The sequence below is a fragment of the Panthera tigris genome, chromosome D1 (genome assembly GCF_018350195.1).
Source record: "Panthera tigris isolate Pti1 chromosome D1, P.tigris_Pti1_mat1.1, whole genome shotgun sequence".
NCBI lineage: Eukaryota > Metazoa > Chordata > Mammalia > Carnivora > Felidae > Panthera > Panthera tigris.
Window position 1 is genome coordinate 25,815,944 of NC_056669.1, and position 18,373 is coordinate 25,834,316.

Sequence of the window (18,373 nt, forward strand, 5' to 3'; positions counted from 1 at the left end):
CTCTCAAAAATAAACAAACATTTAAAAAAAAACCTAAAGATGAAGATGCTAAAGCTCAAAGAGCTTATGTAATTTATGAGAAATTAAATACAGTAAAACCTTTGTTTGTGTGCATAATTCATTCTGGAAACATGCTTGTAATCCAAAGCAAATTACTTGTATATCAAAGTAATCACTTGTGTATCAAAGCAAATTTCAAGGACCACTGGCTCAGTTGTAATCACATGACATTCGGCGTCACGTACTACTCATATTGCAAGACATTGCTCCTTTAGCAAGTTAAAATACATTAGAAATGTTTGGTCGTCTTGTGAAACACTCTCAGAACAAGTTACTTGTAATCTGAGGTTTCACTGTAATTTTCCAAGATCACACAGTCAATAATAGAAAAACCAGTATCTCAGTGCAAGTTGGCCTGGTGCTAAATTCCATATTCTTTCTACTTCCCATTCTGACTTGCCAATTTCCACTGGAAGGAGAGAATAAATCTGCAAATTAAGGAGAAATACTTAACATATTTTCTGGATACTGTGTAACACTCAATACTTAAACTGGACTCTTTAAAAGGTTAATTGTCTGTCATTCATAAATAATTGAAAAATATTTTCAATTACTAAGTCAATTAAATATATATATCTTGCTAAATGTACACTTAATACATTAAACACCAAAATAAGAGGTGTCACTGCAATTCACAAGATATATTAAAATTAGTTTCCTGGATTCTCAAAGAAAGATTTGAGATAAAAAAAATACTTAGCATAAGACATATCTATCCTTCCAAAAGATGAGCATTAATTCTATTTCTTTGATTCCTGAAGCTCAATAGCTATAGAAATTAAATTAACATTAAATTTCGTAGACAATTCAAAAATAAATTTTGATAAGAAGTGAATTAGAAAATACCTCCATCCAAGTAAGGGCAGGTCCACAATTGATCTTGTTGCCAGCAATAGCTGAAAGGCGGGAGAGGTAAGCCATAAGCATCTGAGTGATGGACTAAAGAGAAAGAGAAGATTCAGTGGTAACTCCAAGTCAAGATACTGCACTCCCTGTCCAAGTAACTGGTATAAATTAGTTGTTTCTGGGGCAAAAATTCTGTAGATTTTTAGGCATTTTAATAGTTACAGAGGATTCTTCACAGAGGCTTAAGAGTTCCGTGAAGTGAAACCATCGGCACTTACATAGAAATCCCCTGTCTTGTGAAGAACTTTAACTGCTAGCTCCTCATCATCAGGGGGTCATACTATTCTATAGCTTCTAATTTTATTGCTGTCTCTATCTCATACTGAAAATGTAAAAAAATAATCACAGCAGAGACATACTTGGCTTTTCTGCCAGCTTCCCCCTGGCTACTCTGAAACTCCAAGACCTGCTGTAAGCTTCCAGGCATGCAGCTGCGGCAGGACAGCCATGTTCATATGTGATCCCACACCACGGGTCCGTGGATTGGTCCAGAAATGGGACCAAACACTAGCTGGCCTAACAAGAGTTACTGCAGGAATTAGGAATTAAGTTGAAAATATTTAATTCATTCTAGCAGCTGTCTTACAAAAAGAGATTAAAAACCTGGGGCCTTTTAGTAGTGGCCATGTTCTGAGACAGCTTGAGAAAGAGAAATGGAACAAAGAGACAGAGATAGGAAACAGAGACAGACTTCTAGATTTTCGGTGATACAAAAGAAGCTGTGGTTTTAGAATATTCCTGAGACCCCGTTCCTGTGTCAGTTCTTGCATGACTGATGATGCCTCTACTTTGTCCTACCTACTTAGTTGCCTTGGAATTAATTACAGATTTGAAATCGCTTCCCATCAGGACTTGAAAGACATCTGCACTGTTTTCAAACTGCTATTGAGTCTACTGTCAATACAATTCTTGTTCTTTTTTTTTTTTTTAAAGCATTTTTTTTGCTCTCTGGAAGCTTTTGGTGTTCTCTGTTTTGGCTGTTGAAATTTCACTACACTGTTTATAGATGCATGTCTTTTCAGTCATTATATTTAGTACTTACTGGGCCCATGTGATCTGAAACATGGCTTTCTTTAACTTTAGGGCATTTTCTTATATTAACTTTTAGTTACTTCCATCTCCTGTATCCTGCTAGAACTCCTAGGAGAGGGAAGTAGGAACTTCAGGATCTTTTCTCCATGATTCCCACTGTTCTCACGCAACTTTTTATCTTTCATTCCCTTCTGGGGCTGTATTATTATAAAGTTTGCTCTCCCAGCTCACTAATGCTCTCTTCATCTGTGTCCATTCTGCACACAGTCCAGCTCTTCAGGTTTGCTATAACTAAAATTAATTTAAATAAGTACATGTTCATTTCTAAGATCTCTGATTTTTTATTTTTCTAAAAATATGTTCTCATTCCATGACTATGATTGCCTCCTGTCTCTCTGAGGATAGTAACCATGCTTCTGAAAGCCCTCTGTTTGCTCTTCTCAATTATTTTATTTATTTGGCTTTTACGATTAAGATTTCTAGTTGATCTGTCTTCTTCAATCCTCCTGTACCTGTTTGTATGCAGTATTTGCTCACCCCCATAAATCTTATCCTATCTACTTTCAAAGATTCCTCACATCATGATCTCATGGTTGTGAGACTGAGCCCTGCGTCAGGCTCTGTGCTAGGCATGGAGCCTGCTTAGGATTCTCTCTCTCCCTCTCCCTCCCTCTCAAAAAAATAAAAAATAAAGAAGATTCCTCATAATTTTGATGGTTTTTATATTCTGATGTTATAAAGAATCTTTTCCCATTTAATTTTTTTAAAATCTTTTATATTTTTACTAGAAATTTGACAGGAGTAAAGATAAGGGCACAGATATGGCATGCCATCATAAGCTATGCCTTTCTTTAATTATTAGTGAGGTCAACATTTTTCCATGTTTTTGCCTCCATATTTTATATTCTCTTTGAAGAATGGTCTCATATATGTAGCCCATTATATATTATGAATCTTTTTAATAAAATTACACACCAAACCTACTTTAATTCTAAACGTTCTACATAGCACTATAACTTTTTCAGTTATGAAATAATTAAATAATCCCAAGAATCATCCTGAGTGTTCGATATAAGCTTTTATTTAGTATATAGGCAACACTTTCTGCTAATTTATATACAGCAATTAAGGCTGCAAAGAACTAAACGCTTACCTCTGGACTATCCTTCAGAGCATCAGAACGGGGAAGCTCTGAGAGTTGGGAGAATCGTCGGTCATAAATACATAAATGAAGATGTTTATCAAGTACCCGAAAATCTTCATAACTTCTTTTAACAATCCAACTTTTACCCTATGGGTAAGAAAAAAAAAGACACTTATAATCTGCCTCTTAGAAAATGCTTATGAATCAGGCCTTATTCTATAATGGCATTATGAGATTTTATATTTTCTAGTGAAAAACTTCTATCAACTTGTTAGTAAATAGGTAAATACTCAAACTCCAAAACAATCTAATGAGTTACACTACACCAAAAGGTCAATAATGAAAATAAGATAAAACTCTCCACTCTCTCTACTGCTCATCAAAGTCCACTGGCTCTCTGGGAGCAGTAACTGCTACATGGTAAGACAGCATGTGGCCTTAAATCCACAAAAAGAATCATAAAATAATTTGGGGTGGGAGAATATAATCAAAAATTAAAGAAAAATAAAACCAAGTTATTGATAGGTATCATCAACATTTTCTATGACTAAGACTGGAAAATCAAAACCACTAAAGTCCTCATCAATACACATTCAATATACAAATATTATCTAGAACTCATTATCCTTCCCAACATCTCAGGCTTTCTTCCTTGCCTTGCCCAATCTCACAAGCTCATCAAAAATGAAAATCTGGGGTGCCTGGTTGGCTCAGTAGGTTGAACATCCAACTCTTTATTTCGACTCAAGTCATGATCCCAGGGGTGTGAAATCGAGCTCCACATCGGGCTCCGTGCTGAGCATGGAACCTGCTCTGACTTCCTCTTTCTCTCAATCTTTCCCTCTGCCTCTCTCCCCCATTTGCTCTCACTCTCTAAAATAAATTAAAAAAAAAAAAACAATGAAAATCTACTCCCAGAGATTATTTATTATTACATTCTACCTCCTAATTTTCTCTTGACTCTATCACTTAGCCTAGCCCAAGCTTTAGTAGGGATGAATATCATTTCCTACCGAGAATACTGCTAATTGTCCTCACCTTTGATCTCCCCTGCTCCCCTTCCCACCACTACAAAATACAAAGCTTATCAGGTGACACTATCAAAAATCCATCGAGAGCTCCCATGAGTCAGCACTGCTGCAGAGCATTTAGTCTTGCAATTTTATCTAATTTTATACAGAGGCTCTCATCTCATAAAATTCTAGGACTGCAAGAAAGGCCTGAGAGCAACCATCTCAGAACTGAAGAAACACTTTTAGTGGTATTCTTCTCCATGTGCCCCAGCCAAATGGGGCAGAGGCAGAATGCACCACTTCATAAGGCAGAGATGTGAATTCTACACAGAGGTATATTAAAACTAACATGATCAGGAGCGCCTAGGTGGCTCAGTCAGTTGAACATCCGACTTTGGCTCAGGTCATGATCTCACAGCTCATGAGTTCGAGCCCCGCATCAGGCTCTGTGCTGACAGCTCAGAGCCTGGAGCCTGCTTCGGATTCTGTGCCTCCCCCTCTCTCTGCCCCAACCCACTCGCATTCTGTCTCTTTCTCTCTCAAAAATAAATACTAAAAAATTTTTTTTAAATAAAACTAACATGATCAACTTGCATAATCCTACTCTGGACTGAAATTCTCTATCACGTAGATGGAGAACAATACCAACTCCCTGTCTGAGAGGGTTTTTAGAATGAATTAAGACAATAACACATGGCAGAGCCTTTTAAAGAAAAGTGTCCTGGTCACTATTCTAAGAAATGCTAGTTCCATGAGTCTGAAATGGGATCCAGTTAATTCTGATGATCAGCCTGAACTGGGAACCACTGATCCATAGGATAAAGTCCAAACATATTTGCATATATCATGGCTTTCATCATCTAGGTTCTGTCTGAATTTATACTCTGATCTCAGTCATTACTCCTCCATGCCCTTTCTCTGCCTCCAGTTATGCTCAATTACTTACATTTATTCAGTTTATGAGACATTTGTTCCCTTTCTTGCCTCCATGATCTTTAACTGCTGCTTCTTTGGCTATGGAAAGTCATTCTTTTACTCTTTGCTGAAGTAAGCTCCTTTGTTTCCTCAGTCCTAACACTGCCTTCTAACCCAAATATTTCCTAAATAACCATAGGGAGTTAAATACTTGATCCTTTGGGATGGCAAAAATAAAAACTAAAAACAAACAAAGGCAGAAATAAAAGGAAAAACTTAGCATACAGTTGCAATTATTTTCTCTTTCATACACACATTTTTTAAAACTATGCAACACTTCAAATACCAGAAAAGTAAACAAAATAATTTATCACATACTCATGTCTCTATCACAGAGATTAAACAGATGTTGACTTTTTTGTTTCAAAGCTCTGGATGTTATTTTAAAGAACCAATTATTATAGATACAAAGCACCATTCTTTGTATCCCTTCTAAAAGTAAAGACAGGAGTTGATGTGTATTGTTATCATGCATAAATGCATTTTATACCTTTACCATATATGCATGTATACAGTACATTGTCCAAAACAAGTAATAAGATTTTACTTCATTCTCTATGAACCTAATCACAAATTAAGTAATTTGCTTAAAGCCTCACATATGTGAGAGAACAGAAATTAAAACACACGTCAAAAAAAATAAATTTTCATCTGAACAAGGTTTTACGTCCATCATCCATAGTATTTTAAATTTATCCATTCTATCTTCTGATTTGGATTAGGCCTAAAGTGTGTGTGTGTGTGTGTGTGTGTGTGTGTGTGTGTGTGTGTGTGTGTTTTAAATGTATATGAGGAGGGCACCTGGGTAGCTCAGTCAGTTATGCGACCAAATTTGGCTCAGGTCATGATCTAGTGGTTTGAGTTCGAGCCCCACATAGGGCTCTCCACTGTCAGTACAGATCCCTCTATGGAGGCACTGTCTCCCTTTCTCTGCCCCTCTCTCACTTGTGTTCACTTGCATGCACATGCTTTCTCTCTCGCTCTCTCAAAAATAAACATTAAAAAAACGTATATGGAGGTGCCTGGGTGGCTCAGTCGGTTGAGGGTCCAACTTCGGCTCAGATCATGATCTCATGGTTCGTGAGTTCCAGCCCCACATTGGGCTTGCTGCTGTCAGAATAGAGACTGCTTCCGATCTTCTGTCCCCCTCTTCCTCTGTCCCTCCCTGCTCATGCTCACTCTTTCTCACTCCCTCCCCAAAATAAATAAAAACATCTAAAAAATAAAATAAAATAAAAATGTATATGAATACTTTAGGTACAGCACAACAAGGTCTAATTCGCCCAAGTGACCACACCTTATTTACATTACCTGCATAGATCCTAAAAATATATATCTGAAATAAAGAAATAGCTAAAAACTTGATTATAGGATCAGAATGTCCTAATTGTGAATCCTGGCTGTTTAAGAACTAAATGATGTAAATTAATGTAAAATGATTAGTAGAGTATCAGTTAACAGAAATGGCTCAGTACACGCTGGCTATTACTATTCTTTACTGATTTAGAGAACTTGTTCTCAGTCAAACACTTAGAATTAGAGAACAGAGTTTCCAAACAAAACCCCATGGTATTTAGCAGAACAAATGACTGGTCACCAAAAGCTCAGCAACTCAAAGGAAAAAGAACATTTTTACTGATGACTTTCAAGTACATCAGGTTTTCAACTAGAGAAGTTAATCCATCTTTAGAGGTCAAAGGTTGTTTTCCATACTGGCTGAGTTTCCAGCTTTAATATTGGAAAGTAAATCTTAAATTTAATATCATTATTTGAAGATAACCTATAGATCTGGTGACATTTTGTTTTTGTTTTGTTTTCCTGCTTTCTTTTAGAAAAAAATGTAACATCAGGATTTCAAGTCACTAGTACAAAGGCCAAGCAATCAATCAGGATCAACTTTAAACATGCGTATAGTCATCCCACTGTCTGGGAAGGAGAGAAATAAGCTGACAACTTGGTACATTCACATCTATTACTCCTTTCGAGCCAACAGACTGTGGGAAGTGGTCAATATAAAGAAAATGTAGTCCTGCATTTGTTGTTACCTGGTGCTTTTAGAATAGAAATTGGCTCTGCTTTTAATCCCGTTTTCATTAAGCATTTCTCACTAAATGAAGAATATTCTGACATAATTGTAAGGTATTAGGGACTGAGTATCTGCATCTCCCCAAAATTCGTATGTGGAAACCAAAGCCTCCAATATGATGGCATTAGGAAATGGAGCTTTTGGGAAATAATTAGATGAGATGAGGTCATGAGGGTGGAACCCTCATGAATGAGATTAGTGCCCTTACAGGAGCCCTAAGAGAGCTTGCTTCTCCTTCTCTATGCTCTGCTACATGAAGTTATAAGAAGCTAGCTGTTTGCAGTCTGAGAAACGGCTCTCACCAGAACTTTGCCATTCTGACCTCCTGATCTCAGACTTCCAGCTTCCAGAACTGTTGGAAATAAATTTGTATTGTTTATAAGGTACCCAGTTTATGGTACTTTGTGAAAGCACCCCAAACTAAGACATAAGGTAACATTTGGCCCTTGGCATATCACTTTCCCCTTGGCATACAAAACAGATTTCTAGATCAACATGACTGTGAAACACAGAAGGAAGAGAGAAGAAAGAAAACAATGAGGAAAGCAGTAGTCAGTAATGCAGGATTTAAATTTAAACTACTATGGGCTACCTTAGGTGGTAGACCTTAGGTAACTTCTAAACCTCAGTTTACTCATCTATAAAATGGGGAAGTTAACAGTACCTGGAAGTCGAAAGATTAAATGAAATAATGCATGTGAGTTACTGAGCACACTGCCTGCCAATCATTCATTGAACATTCTTATCACTACTGATATTTTTGTCACTGGTATAGCGGTCTGGCCCAGAAATACCTTCTGAATGTTCTATTAGTCATATACTTGTCATGCATGGGGTATAACAGACAAATAGTTTGGTTGAAACTGTTAACATGCACGGACAATATTAACGATACATTCACTAACCTAGACTGATTTTGGAAAAGCTGTTAAATCGTGCAAATTGATAGAATTGGGAAGTTCCCAGGTTAAAAGCTCAATAATTGAAAACAAGATTGTGTATGTGCTGCTGAAGCGAGCACAAAAAACAGGATTGTAATAACAGGATGTAATAATTGTATCTAAGTCTATGCTCCAATTTCTTATACTTCTTTAGAATAAATTCCTGGGTCGCCTGGGTGGCTCAGTGGGTTGAGTGTCCAACTTCAGCTCAGGTCATGATCTCATGGCTACTGAGTTTGAGTCCCATCTTGGGATCTGTGTTGACAGCTCTCGGTGCCTGCTTTGGATTCTGCCCCTCACCGTTCATGCTCTCTCTCTCTCTCTCTTGCTCTCAAAAAGAAACATTAAAATTCTTTTAGAAGAATAAATTCCTAAAAATTGTGACATCATCTAAACCTAAGTGCAGAGTATACTGAATCTCTCTGCACTATTTTTGCAAATTTTTATAAGACTAAATTTATTTTTAATTTAAAAAGTTAAAATACACACACAATTTCTAAAAATGGAAAGATTGTACCAATTTTTACTGTTTGTGCCTATTTTACTGCATCTACACTAATATTTATTTATAAAAGCACTTTAATTTTCCAAAAGGTGAAAATGATATCTTTATTCTTTTAGGAATTATCTATTTACATCTTTGACAATTTTTCTACTAAAATATATTGTATACTCCTATAATTATTGCTTATCAAACTTATCAAACCCTATTACACTGAATGTCTAGCCAAAGTATTTCATTTAACTATTAGCCCTTTGAAAGCTTAACACTTTTACTCAAATAGCTTGTTAGTCAAGAAATTTCCTTGGTCTCTCAAAAAATTAAAAATAGAACTACCCTGTAACCCAGCAATTTCACTACTAGGTATTTTTCCAAAGGATACAAAAATGCTGATTCAAAGGAGCACATGCACCCCAATATTTATAGCAGCACTATCAACAATAGCCAAATTATAGGAAGAGCCCAAATGTCCATCAACTGATGAATGGATAAAGAAGATGTGATACACACACACACACACACACACACACAGGAATATTACTTGGTGATCAAAAAGAATGAAATCGTGCCAGGTGCCAACAATGTGGATGGAACTAGAGGGTATTATGCTAAACAAAGTAAGTCAGTCAGAGAAAGACAAATATCACATCACTTTATTCATATGTGGAATTTGAGAAACTCAACAGATGAACATAGGGGAGAGGAAGGAAAAATAAGATAAAAAGAGAAAGGAAGGCAAACCATAAGAGATTCTTAAATACAGAGAGCATACTGAGGGTTGCTGGATGCATTTCGGGTGGGGGGATGGACTACATGGGTGATAGGCATTGGGGAGGGCATCTGTTGGGATGAGCACTGGGGTGTTGTATGTGGGTGATGGGTCACTGGATTCTACTGAAATCATTATTGTACTGTATGTTAACTGACTTGGATTTAAATAAAACTTAAAATTTTTTTTAAAAAGGAAAGAAATTTCCTTGAATGCATTCTGAAGTGATATATTAAGTGGCTTAATACACTAAAATACTAATTTTTTGTTTAAAAAAAGTGGAAAAGAAGTTAGTAGGTCCTTCTTACTTAAGACTTCTTCCTATAGAAGTATAGTAAAACCTTGGTTTGTGAGCAGAATTCATTCCAGAAACATGCTTGTAATCCAAAGCACTTGCACATCAAAGAGAATTTCAAGAACCACTGACTCAGTTTGATCATGTGACATCTGGCATCATGTACTACTCGTATTGCAAGAAACTGCTTGTTTATCAAGTTAAAATTTATTAGAAACGTTTGTTCGTCTTTCAGAACACTTGCAGAACAAGTTACTCACAATCCAAGGTTTTATGTATTTAAAATATATTTTTTAAAGAGGCATTTAAAAATACATTGTTTTGTGTCTTACATTTGGTAGTTGCAGGAGATTTTTAGACAATTATTTTATACTGTTTACCTAGATGATCATGTCATCTGTGTACAAAGGCTGTTTAATTTCTTCCTTTCCCATTTGTATATCTTTTATTTCCTTTTCTTGCCTTAATGGCATTAGCTAGGAATTCCAGCACAGTGTTGAAAAGCAGTGGAAAGAGGGGACGTCCTTACCTTGTTCCTGATCTTATTTACAGAATGAGTTTCTCACTATTACAGTTATAGATTTTTTATAGATACTCTTTATCAAGTTGAGGACATTTCCCACTAATCTTAGTTTACTGAGAATTTTTAATCATGAATGATTAAATTTAATGACCAAAATAGCAGAATACAAAGTTAATATAAAAAAGCCAATTGCTTTCCAATGTACCAACAATGATTAAGTTCAATTTGAAGTTAAAAGCACAATAGTATTTATATCAGCACACCCCCCCAAAAAAAGAAAGAATTAAATACAAATCTAAAAAAACATGGGGGTGCCTGGGTGCCTCAGTCAGTTGAGCGTCCAACTTCAGCTCAGGTCATGACTTCATGGTTCATGAATTCAAGCCCCGCATCAGGCTCTGTGCTGACAACTCAGAGCCTAGAGCCTGCGTCAGATACCGTGTCTCCCTCTCTCTGTCTCTCCCCCACTCAAAAGTCTCTCTCTCTCTCTCTGAAAAATAAACATTAAAAGAATTTTTTTAACTATGTACAAGATCTGTATGAGGAAACCTACAATATTCTGGTAAAGGTAAACAACTAAAAAAATTTGAGAGATATACCATGTTCCTGGATAGAAGGGTCAATATATGGTCAAGGTATCAATTCTTCCAAACTTGATCTATAGATTCACAATGCTATGCCAATCAAAACCAAAGCAAGTTTTTTTTTTTATTTTAAAGTTTATAGAGAGAGGTAAAAGATTAGAACAGCTAACACAACATTAAAGGAGAAGAACAAAGTTGGGAGACTGACACCAAGTGACTTAAAGACATACCATAAAGCTATAATCATCAATACAGTGTGGTATTGGCAAAAAAAAAAAAAAAAAAATTAACAAATACATCAATGAAACAGAACAGAGAGCCCAGAAATAGACCCACATAAATACTGTCAATTGATCTTTGACAAAAGAGAAAAGTCAACACAGTGGATTTAAAAAAAAAATTCTTTTCAACAAATAGTGCTGGAAGAATTGGCAAAATCCACAGTCAAAAATATAAATCTAAATACAGACCTTACAGCTTTCAAAAAATTACTCAAAATGGATCACAGACCTTAATGTAAAATGCAAAATGATAAAACTCATAGAAGGTAACATAGGAGAAAATACAAATGCTCTTGGGTTTGGTGATAAACTTTTTTAGATACATTAGAGTCACAATCCATGAAAGAACTGATGAGCTGGACTTCACTGAAATTAAAATTTTCTGCTGTGTCAAGACACTATCAATAAAATGAAAAGACAAGTAATAGACTTGGGTGAAAATACTGGCAAAAGATTTATTTGATAAAAGACTGTTATCCAAAATGTACAAAGAACTCTTAAAAATCAACAATAAGAAAACAAACAGCTGATTTAAAAAGTCCAAAGACCTAAGCAGACACCTCACCAAAACGATATGCAAATAATAGATAAGTATATGAAAAAATGCTCCACACAATATGTCATCAAGGAAATGCAAATTAAAACGAGATAACACCACACACCTATTAAAATGGCAAAAACCCGGAACTAAATGCTGACAAAGATGTGAAATAATAGGAAATGTCTTCCATTGCTAGTAGGAATACAAAATGGTAAACACACTTTGGAAGACAACTTGTCAGTTTCTTATAAAACTAAAGATACCTTACCACAGGTTCCAGCAATTAGACTCCTTGGTGTTCATCCAAATGAGCTAAAAAGTTATGTCCACACAAAAGCCTGTACATGCATGTTCACAGCAGCTTTATTTATAAATGCTGAAACTTAGGAGTGCCTGGGTGGCTCAGTCGGTTAAGGGTACCACTTTGGCTCACATCATCATCTCATGATTTGTGAGTTTGGGCCCTGCATCAAGCTCTGTGCTGAGCTCAGAACCTGGAGCCTGCTTCAGATTCTGTGTCTCCCTCTCTCTCTGCCCCTCTCCTGCTTGTGCTCTGTGTCTGTCTCTCAAAAAAAAAAATTTTTTTTAAATGCTGAAACTTGGAAGCAATCAAGATATCCTTCAGCTGGTGAATGTATATATAAACTGTGATACATCCAGAAAATTCAGTATTAATCAGCACTAAAAAAAAAAAAAATAAGAAAGAAACTATCGAGCCATTAGAAGACATGGAGAAAATTTAAATGCATACTACTAAGTGAAAGAAGCCAAGCTGAAAAGTCTATGTACTGTATAACTCCAACTATATGACATTTTGAAAAAGGCAAAACTACAGAGACAGTAAAAATATCTGTGGTTGCCACTGGTTAGGGAGAAGTAAGAAATAGAGCACAGAATTTTTAGGGCAGTGAAATAATTTTGTATGATACCTTAATGGTGGGTACATATAATTATAAATTTGTCCAAACCCACAGAACATACAACACCATGACTGAACCCTTGCTGACAAAGCTATGTCAGTGTAGGTTCATCACTGTCACAAATGTATCATGTTGGGGAAAGACATCTATCGTGGAGTCGGGCATGTGTGGGGATAAAACATATGCAGGAAACTCATACTTTCTACTCAAGTTTGCTGTGAACCTAAAACTAATCTAAAAAATCAACTATATTAACTGTTAAAAATAAATCGTGTTTTCTTCCATCCAAACAGTCTTACTCAAGGAAATAAATATCAACCAACCACATAAATGCAAATGAGCCTAAAAATGGTGAGGGACTGGATTTCAAAATTCATTTCCTCATATATCAGTGAACTGATTTCTTTCAATTTTTTTAAAAATGTTCTTGTGCCAGCAAAAAATCTGTCCTTTTATACAGAATGTCATTCACCAAATGAAAACCTTAATTTGCAAATCATCTGAAACTTAGATTCAGTGAGAAAATTCTAAAAATAGTAAAATACCTACCATTCTGGCAGAAATTCATCCAATTTCTAAAAGTAAATAAAGTACAACTGACCCTTGAACAACATGAGAAGGGGCACTGATTCCCCTTCACAGTCGAAAATCCACATATAAGTTTGCTTCTCCAAAACATAACTGCTAATAGCTTACTCTTGACTGGAAACCTTGCCAATAATATAAACAGGCAACAAACATATTTTTATGCTATATTATGTACTCTTCTTACAATAAAGTAAGATAGAGAAAAAATGTATTATTAAGAGAATCATAAAGAAGAGAAATACATTTACAGTAATGTACTCTATTTAGCGAAAAACATCTATGTATAAGTGGAACCATTCTATTCAAACCAATGTTGATGTTCAAGGTTCAACTACAAAGGATCAGAATAACTTAGAAATTCACTTCTTTTATAAATATATCAACACAAAAACAATACAAAAACTCCTTATGGGGCACCTGGGTGGCTCAGCTGATAAAGCATCCGACTCTTGATTTCAGCTCAGGTTTGTGGGTTCAAGCCCCATGTTGGGCTTAGGATTCTCTCTCTCTCTCTCTCTGCCCCTCTCCCACTCATATTCACTCTCTCTCTCTCTTTCTCTCTCTCTCTCCCTCTTCCTCTTTCTCCCTCACTGTCTAAAATAAATAAAAACTTTTAAAAAATAAAATAAAAGTAAAGAACAGAAAAGAAATAAAAATGGAATGAAAGCTAGCATAACCAGAACACAGGAATGGGCACACTGTCATGAGATGATACGAAAGAGGTAGCAAGGTCCTGGTCAGGTGGGGCCCTCACAGTCCTTGATTAGCAGTTTGGGCTCAGTTTTAAACACAGTGAAAATCTATTGGAGTGTTAACCACGAAGGCAACATGTTTCAAATTACATTTTACATCACTCCAGCAGTTAAATGCTAGATGCAATTTGATGCAAATACAAATGCTAATCACAACATCCCAACAAGATAAAGCTTGGTAATAACAGAGTTGGTAAAAGACAAATTCTAGATACATTTGCTGTTCTTTCGGAGAACAGTCCTCACCCATGTCCTTGGAAATTCCTTTACCATGGGAAAGTTAACTGAAAAAGAATGAACAAATTCTCTCTTTAATGGTATGATGAATTTCAGTGAAAAGAGAATGACCTGATTTAAATCTCAGCTGGGCCTTATCCTAGATATAGAAATTTACATAAGTTACTTAAACCTCTCAGCAATCTTTACTCACCTATAAAATGAAAATAGTAACATCTACATTTCACAGAAGAGTTACAGGTTTGGATGTTTACAATCTCTACACGTTTTGTTCATACACAGATGCTCTACAAATGTGAATAGTCAACCCCACCCCTTAGTAACAGCATTTTTTAAAAGGACTAAGTGGAGGAGATACTTAATACCAAGGAATGCATTTCTGATGGTGGAATTTCAAGCAGGGTAGCAGGAGATATTTTGAGGCAGGAAAGCATTCCCCTAAAACCAACTGTTTACCCCACCTACCAGGACATAAAGGAGCCTTCAGAGTATTATAAATATTTATGAAAAAGTTGATCCTCAGAAAAAATAAAGTATTATATACTGATGAATTCTCGTTAAAATACAAAGGCGGTTAATATACTCCAAATACAATGAAATGATTGATTTTAATTGGTCTAAAGCTTACAATCAAACAATAAAATAGTAAGTACTTTATTAAGTACTTTATAAAGCAGCAATGTCTTACACTAACAAACCTATACTCACAGAACAGAAAAATCCTGAAGGATTTTCATTGGAGTACACATTAGAATAAATTCTTGAAACAGCTAGGTTTAAATTTGCCATTTTAAAAGTAACACTTAAAAACTGAGAGGCACCTGGGTGGATCAGTCGGTTAAGCATCCAACTCTTGATTTCATTTCAAGTCATGATCTCACAGGTTTGTGAGTTCAAGTCCCGCATTGGGCTCCTTGCACTGACAGTGCAGAGACTGCTTGGGATTCTCTCTCTCTCCTCCCTCTCTGCCCCTCCCACACATATACTCTCTCTCAAAATAAATAAATAAACTTAAATAAGTAAGTAAGTAAATGCTGATGTTCACTTACTTGCTAAAGAATAAAACAATTGAATATAGAGTGGTACTGAGACATATTACCATTGACATTATACTCATAAGTGATTTATTCCACATAGTGGGGTTCAATTACTGTGAGTGCTTATCTCATTTTGGGCTTTTTAAAATTAGTGAATGTTCAACACTTAAGACAGTAAAGGTTTTTCTAGTATCTTCTGACATATAACAATTTTTTAGAATTTCTATTAATTTTTATTAAATTCAAAGTAAACACATTATGTTTTCTGAAAAGTAGGGGATAGACAGAGGAAAAATTAGTATGATTTTCAGAAAAGATAAAGTATTACCATTCAGATTCAATATTATGACACAAGAGTGTTTTTTCATCCATACAAGCTAATCTGTTTGTTCTACACAATACACTTTTTCAGTTTGTTTACTTAAAGAACAGAATAAAACGATAATGGAGGGAACATCTGAAAAACAATATGCCTATATTGGTTAAGACAACTTATTCTAATTTTTTTTAATGTTTATTTAGTTTTGAGACAGAGAGAGAGAGAGAGAGAGAGAGGGCGCGTGAGTGGGGAAGGGGCAGAGAGGGAGACACAGAACCATCTGTGTCAGCACAGAGCCTGATACGGGGCTCAGACCCATGAACCATGAGATCATCACCTGAGCTGAAGTCAGACACTTAACTGACTGAGCCACCTACGCACCCCAAGACAACTTATTCTAAATCGGGATTAGTATGAGAGGCAGGGAGTTGGGCAGGGCATTAAAGATCTATTTTCCAAGCATCTGAGAGAGTCACTTTATTTGCTTTTTAATGTTTATTTTATTTTTGAGGGAGAGCAAGTGAAGGAGGGGCAGAGAGAGGGAGAACGAGGATCCGAAGTCAGCACAGAGCTGACAAGCTGTGGGCTTGAACTCATGAACTGTGAGATCATGACCTGAGCTGAAGATAAATGCTCAACCGGCTAAACCATCCAGGTGCCTCAAGAGAATATCACTTTAAAAATGCTTAATATTCTCCTCAGACACACCAATGTGGCTAAATGAGAGCTGTCTGACAGGTATCTGTTCCAGGACCATGTTATACTAGATTTTAATATTGTAACAAGCACTCGGACTATATAATGACTTATCATTGTAACCAGATGGCCTAGACTACTTCCCACAGAGGCTCTAAATTTGAGGCTTCCACTTAAAGAGCCTCTGAAGACTTCCTCGATCTGAAAGAAAATAGACATCCAGGTCCAGGAAGTAAAGAGAGCCCCAAACAAGCTGAATTAAAGAGAACCACACCAAGACACATAATTTAAATGTCAAAAATTAAAGATAAAGAGAGAATCTTAAGAGCAACAAGAGAAAAGCCAGCAGTAAGTATAGGGACCACCCATAAGACTATCAGCTGATTTTTCAGCAGCAAGTTTTCAGGCCAGAAGGAATACGCATGATATATTTAAACTGCTGAAAGGAGAAAACCTACAACCAAGAACAGTCTACCAGCAAATTTTTCATTCACAATTGAAGGAAATATAAAGAATTTTCCAGACAAGCAAAATTTTAAATTTTCACCACTAAACTGGCATTTTAAGAGAGTTAAAAGGATTTCTTTAAGCATAAAAGAAAGGGCCATACCTAAAGTAAGAAAATTATGAAAGAAAAATTTCACTGGTAAAAGCTAACATGTAGTAAAGGTGGTCGATCAACCACTCATAAAGCTGGTATGAAGATTAAAAGACAAATGTAGTAAAATCAACAATATCTACAATAACTAGTTAAGGGACACATTGAGTAAAAAGCTGTAAAATATGAATTCAAATACATAAAGACATGGGGATGGGGAGTAAAAATGTAGTATGTTCAGAATGTGTTCTAACCTAAGAGACCATAAACTTAAAACAGACTACTATATGCAAAGAGTGTTACATATGACTTCATACTGACTGCAAAAATCTATACTAGATACATAAAAAATAAATAGAAAGGAATCCAAACATAACATTAAATAAAGTCATCAAGTTATGAGGTAAGAGAACAAGAGAAGACATACAAAAACAATTAGAAAACAATGAACAAAATGGCAATGAGTACAAAACTACCCGTAATTGCTTTAAATGTAAATGGACTAAATGCTCCAGTCAAAAGACAATAGGCAACTTAAATGGATAAAAATGTAAGACCCATCTATATGCTGCCTACAAGAGATTCACTTCAAACATAAAGATACATACAGGCCGAAAGTAAAAAGATGAAAAATAATACTCTATGCAAATGTAGCAAAAAGAAAGCTGGAGTAGCAATACACCTATCAGACAAAATAGACTTTAAGACAAAGATTATGAGAAGAGACAAAGAAAAACATTACATAATGATAGACATCAATCCAACAAGATAATGTAACAATTGTAAATATCTCTATACTCAACACAGAAGCCCCTAAATATATAAGGCGAATATTAACAGACAAAAAGCAAAAAAACAGACAGTAATATAGCAATAGTAAGAGACTTTAACACCCCATTTACATCAGTGGATACAGTGTCCAGACAGAAAAATCAATAAGGAAACAGTGACCTGAAACAGTGTTTAAGACAAACCTGACATACATATATGTACAGAACATTACCAAAACAGCATAATACACATTCTTTTCAAGTGCACATGCAACATTTTCCTTGACATATCACATGTTAGGCCACAAGACAAGTCTCAATAAATTTTAAAAGACTGATATCATATCAAGCACCTTTTCCCACAACAACAGTATGAAACCAGAAATCAATTACAAGGCAAAAACTAGAAAAAACACAATCATTTGGAGCCTAAATAACCAACTGGTCAATAAAGAAATCAAAATAGAAATAAAAAAAGTATCTGGACAAAAATGAAAATGGAAACACAACAGTTCAAAATCTTAAGGGAATAGCAAAAGCAGTCCCAAGAGGGAAAGTTAGAACAATACAGGCCTCCCTCAAGAAAAAAGAAAAATCTCAAACAATCTAAACTTACACCCACAGAAATTGGAAAAAGAAGAAGAAACAAAACCAAAGTTAGTAGGAGACACAAAATAATAAAAATCAGAGCAGATAAATGAAGTAAACACTAAAAAACATCAGAAAAGATCAATGAAACTAAGAGTTGATAAACCTTTAGGCAGTGGTGCCTGGCTGGCTTAGTCAGTGGAGCTTGTGACTCTT

The 18,373-nt window shown here is 35.6% G+C and overlaps 1 protein-coding gene across 2 annotated transcripts in view; it reads right to left on the reverse strand.

The window, feature by feature from the left end:
* The window catches only part of ARHGAP32 (Rho GTPase activating protein 32), a 198,412-nt gene that overhangs the window by 90,964 nt on the left and 89,075 nt on the right, over nt 1–18,373 (reverse strand). For both annotated transcript variants that reach the window (XM_042957832.1, XM_007082691.3), the window contains 2 exons: nt 3,152–3,289; nt 907–999 (listed from right to left, as the gene is read on the reverse strand). In XM_042957832.1, coding sequence (XP_042813766.1) covers nt 907–999; nt 3,152–3,289 — 231 coding nt within the window. The remainder of the gene's footprint in view (nt 1–906; nt 1,000–3,151; nt 3,290–18,373) is intronic.